Below are 4076 nucleotides of genomic sequence, written 5' to 3' on the forward strand. Positions count from 1 at the left end.
TTTACCATTTCAAGTTCTCATTCCAAACGAGTACTCCATTCTTTACAAGGAATAATTTTTACAACTATCCTGTCCGGAATTCGGATACAAGCCTTGAGACATGTTTTCCCCACCTTATGCCTTTTGCTAGCTGTTTCCATCTCAGCTAAATTATTAATCCAATTATGCGTACTACAACCACTCTGAACACATCAAATAAATCTAGACCTGCTAAAGCCAGCATATTGTGATTCACAAGGAGAGGTATAGAATAAAGAACGGGAAAATATCTTATGTATGCCCTTTTGCTTTCTGAGTTTAGATTGGTCATCACATTTTAAAGTAGCAGTCTGTGTCCGTTTGTAACTAGAAGACAAATGGGTGGGAGGTTCCAGGAATGGGGTGCTTTTATGGGGGAAATGCAAATTAGCAGGAAAAAATAAAACACAGCAAGAGAATGCTCTGTAAATGATTGAAACTATTTCTAAAAAATTTCAGAATACATTAAATTAAAGTATGTACACTCCATGAGAATGATAAAGCAGAGAAAATTATAGGAAACGTGGTTTTTTTTTTCTTACACAACAAACTAATCTGTTTATTGATTGAATCAATGGAATGCCCTTGACCGTCTGGATTGATAAAGCTCCAACCTGCTCTTGGACTCTTGTAACAATGCCTCGAGTGTTTCATCCTGGGTAATGTGAGATTGTTTGGAAGCCCATTCAAGCACAGTGAGCACCTCGGCCTGGGCAAGTTCCTCGCTGTCTGGTACATGTAGGGAAATGTAGCATAGCAGAAACAATGCTGAATTTTGAACAATTTGTTCACCAAAATACACCAGTTGGATCAAGTGTTTTGCCCCTCCAGCACTTATGATTGCCTTTGAGTGATCAAGGTGGAGATAGTTATCTGTGCAGGCAAATTTTGAGAGAGCAACTGAAGCCTCCCTGGAAATCTCAGCTTCTCTCTCGTCGAGAAGCCGCACTAACGGGCTGATCATCCTTGTCTCCGTTGCTCGGAATGTCCTTGCCAAATTCCCAATAGCCTTGACGCACGGGATAAGGAGGTCTGAATTTGCCTCCTCAATGATGTTTAGCAACTGGTCAACAACAGCTTTGCAGGCGGGTGAACTGGGCTTGAATGCAGATCTTCTCAATTCGGCATCTTCCTCGGCCACTGCAGTAATCTCCATCAATGCCATGGCAGAATGGTACTTGACATCTTCAGGCCCTTTCTCCAGGAGAACTGCGAAGCATAACAGTGCTCTTGACTCAGTGATACTGCGGCAGATGGCCGAGTTTCCTATGGAAAGGTGCCAAAGGGCTTTTGCTGCCATTGCTTTCATGTTGGCCTTGGTAGCAGGGTCTTCCAATTCCCTCCCCTTAAGATTGAGATTACTCCCCGAAAGCGAAACATTTTGCTGGTGGTGGGGTAGATGGAGTTGATGATTCTGCTTCACATTGTTGTTATGGTTGTTGTTTGTGCTGTGGTTGTTGTTGTGGTTGGCTTGAGTTGAATCATTACCTTGTGGTTGGAGTAGCTTGGACTGGATCCTCATCGCCATGGTATTCGTCACCACATTGTACATCTGACTGGGGGCCTTGTTCGCCGTGGGGTGAGGAATTTGATTGTTACATTGCTTTTCATCTTCGTCAATTGCCTTGTTCATATTCTTGGCGTTTGGAGCATTAGTTGCCATTACAACCGCATGGATCGAGGCGGCTCTGATGCTGCTAATGGCATACTTGCTGTGCTCTTCAACGGTCTCAAACGCGAGATGGCTCACCAGCAAACGGATTATATTGTGCTGGGCAAAAAGCTCCTGACACTTGGGGTAATTAGCCGCAAGCTCAGAAACAGCCCAAGCCACCACAGCCTGGACTTTCATGGGACCTTCTTTCAGGATTTTCCCAAACACCGAACACACACCCGCGTGGATCATGTGCTCGACGCTTTCCGGGTCCCGTCCCAGTAGCCCAATTGCCCTCGCAGCGTTTTCTTGTCCTTCCAGTTTGCCCTCTTTGATCAATTTCAACAAGGGTCCGATCCCACCTTCCTCTATGATTAGCTTCCCATACCGATCATTGTCCCGGGCAAGCGAAACCAGCGAAGCCGCGGCATCGGATCGGTCCTCGAGGGAACCCGTATACAGAATCGCAATCTGTTCCCATATGAGACACAGAATTGGCTCGTTTGCTGCTATAGGAGGTAGACCCAAGTACTCGTCGCCGCGATCATCAGCCGGAGCCGACACACGGAGCAGCCACGACACGTCGCCGATCGAATTCTCGAGCTGAGACGACATCTTGCGAAAGGCAGCAGCGGGGATGATAGTGAACACGCGCTTGACTATGCCGTTGACACGGCATTTGAGCACGAGGGCTAGAGCCTTCTCGATGACTTGCTCGGTATCGTCGATAATCCGCCGCGCGGGGCGCTCGTAGAGCTCGGAGCTGGCCCGGGCGGCCTGGCGGAGTAGCCCGGCGAGCTTCTCTGTCTTGGCCTTGAGCTCCGTGCACTCTTGCTTGAAGGAACTAGCCTCGTCAGCAGCCTTGATGACTTGGTCAGCTAGTTGGATCGGCTTTGCCAAGATTTGCTTCACTAAGTCCGCCATAACCACGGCGGACCAACCTTCAAATCCTTTGTTATGGTTGACTCTGATGGAAGATCAGATCAGGAAAGGAAAATGGGTCTTCTTGGATTTGCTTTTTGGTTTAATTTTGGCCTCGATTGACGGAGGAAATGAAGTGAGCTGAGCGGTCGTTGAGAATGAATTGGCCAGTTGGATATGGATCGTGGTTGTGTGCGTGAGAGAGAGAGAGAGAGGGCTCAGAAGGTGGGGCTTGGAGGCGTTGGCGTTTTAATTTGGGTACAGTTCTTCCCAAGGCGTGGAAGAGACTCCAATAGGAACGGGTTTTACGAGGTCAAACGCGTTGCATCTTCCTCTTTTATAACCCGTCCATGACTGGATTACTGGGTTACTGGTTTTGGGTTTTAAATAAGATATTAAACAGAAATTGCTGTCACTTTTTTAACCGCCAGCTCCACCGGGTCCACTCCCAAGTCCCAATGCTGTGCAGGTTGCAGGTGACCCCTGTTTTGACACCAACCATGCTATTGATCTCTTTTAATTAGGGATCATAATTTTTAACACTATGGCACAAGAAATCAACACAAAATTAAAAAAAGGTTATGGAAAAATTTGACTTGTTTAATTGAATTAATTAAATTATAATTGACTTATATAATTTTATATTCATCTCTTAAACACGATCCGAACTGGACATGTAGTATTTACTGCTAATAATTTTTTTTTTTACAATTCGTAAACCTAACATGAAATAGCGAGTTATGCTTGAAAAGTCTGACTTGTTTAATTAAACGAATCAAATTATAGTTAAAATATATAATTTTATATCCGTACTTTGACACATAAACACAAGTTGGCATGCCCACTTTTAAGTATAAGAGTATATGGTTATATTTGTTAATACTTTTTGAAAGGTGTTTTTTGTTTGAAAATGTATTTTGGTGTTATATAAAGGTGAAGATAACTTTGAGCGTTTTTGTGTTTTAGGTTGTTTGTTAATAAAAAGCTTTAACAATTAGGAATTGAGATTTGTTGCAATTTGTTTGATTGAATTGTAGCATGCCTTACCCCTACATGAGAGAGGGCTCCGTAGAGGCCCACTTTCCTAGGTACCTGCTTAGGCGTGTGAGCTTCATCAGGATTCTCTCAATTGCCTATTCAGATTGGCTACAATTCGAACAGACAATTACATAAAATTCTATTCCTACCTAATAGATCTCGTTAAATTGTGACTTTCCTTTCCTTTTCTTTTTGTTGATACAAAGTTTAGATTATTTGGCGACTACTTCATGGTAATTTGTTTGGTATTATGTTAGTATAAACTTTATTTAAGGTCTTGTTAAGTAGTACTTAGGACACTTGCTGAGGAGCTTAATTTTATTGAAGAGGGCAGCTATTTAGCATACTTTTGTTCTTCTCCCATACAACCTTTTAAATTGAATTGACAAGTAAATTAAGTGGCATTAAGCATTTTCAAATTTTAATTAATAATAATGACTTTATA

The 4076-nt window shown here is 43.1% G+C and overlaps 1 protein-coding gene across 1 annotated transcript; it reads right to left on the reverse strand.

Moving 5' to 3' along the window:
- Positions 1-431: 431 nt before the first annotated feature.
- Positions 432-3103, reverse strand: ARO2 (armadillo repeat only 2). The gene has a single exon (XM_059584272.2). The coding sequence runs from the start codon at positions 2594-2596 to the stop codon at positions 590-592; it is 2007 nt and encodes a 668-aa protein (XP_059440255.1). The 5' UTR covers positions 2597-3103; the 3' UTR covers positions 432-589.
- Positions 3104-4076: the final 973 nt, after the last annotated feature.

This window comes from Corylus avellana, chromosome 1 (genome assembly GCF_965113065.1).
Source record: "Corylus avellana chromosome 1, dhCorAvel1.hap1.2, whole genome shotgun sequence".
Taxonomy (NCBI): domain Eukaryota; kingdom Viridiplantae; phylum Streptophyta; class Magnoliopsida; order Fagales; family Betulaceae; genus Corylus; species Corylus avellana.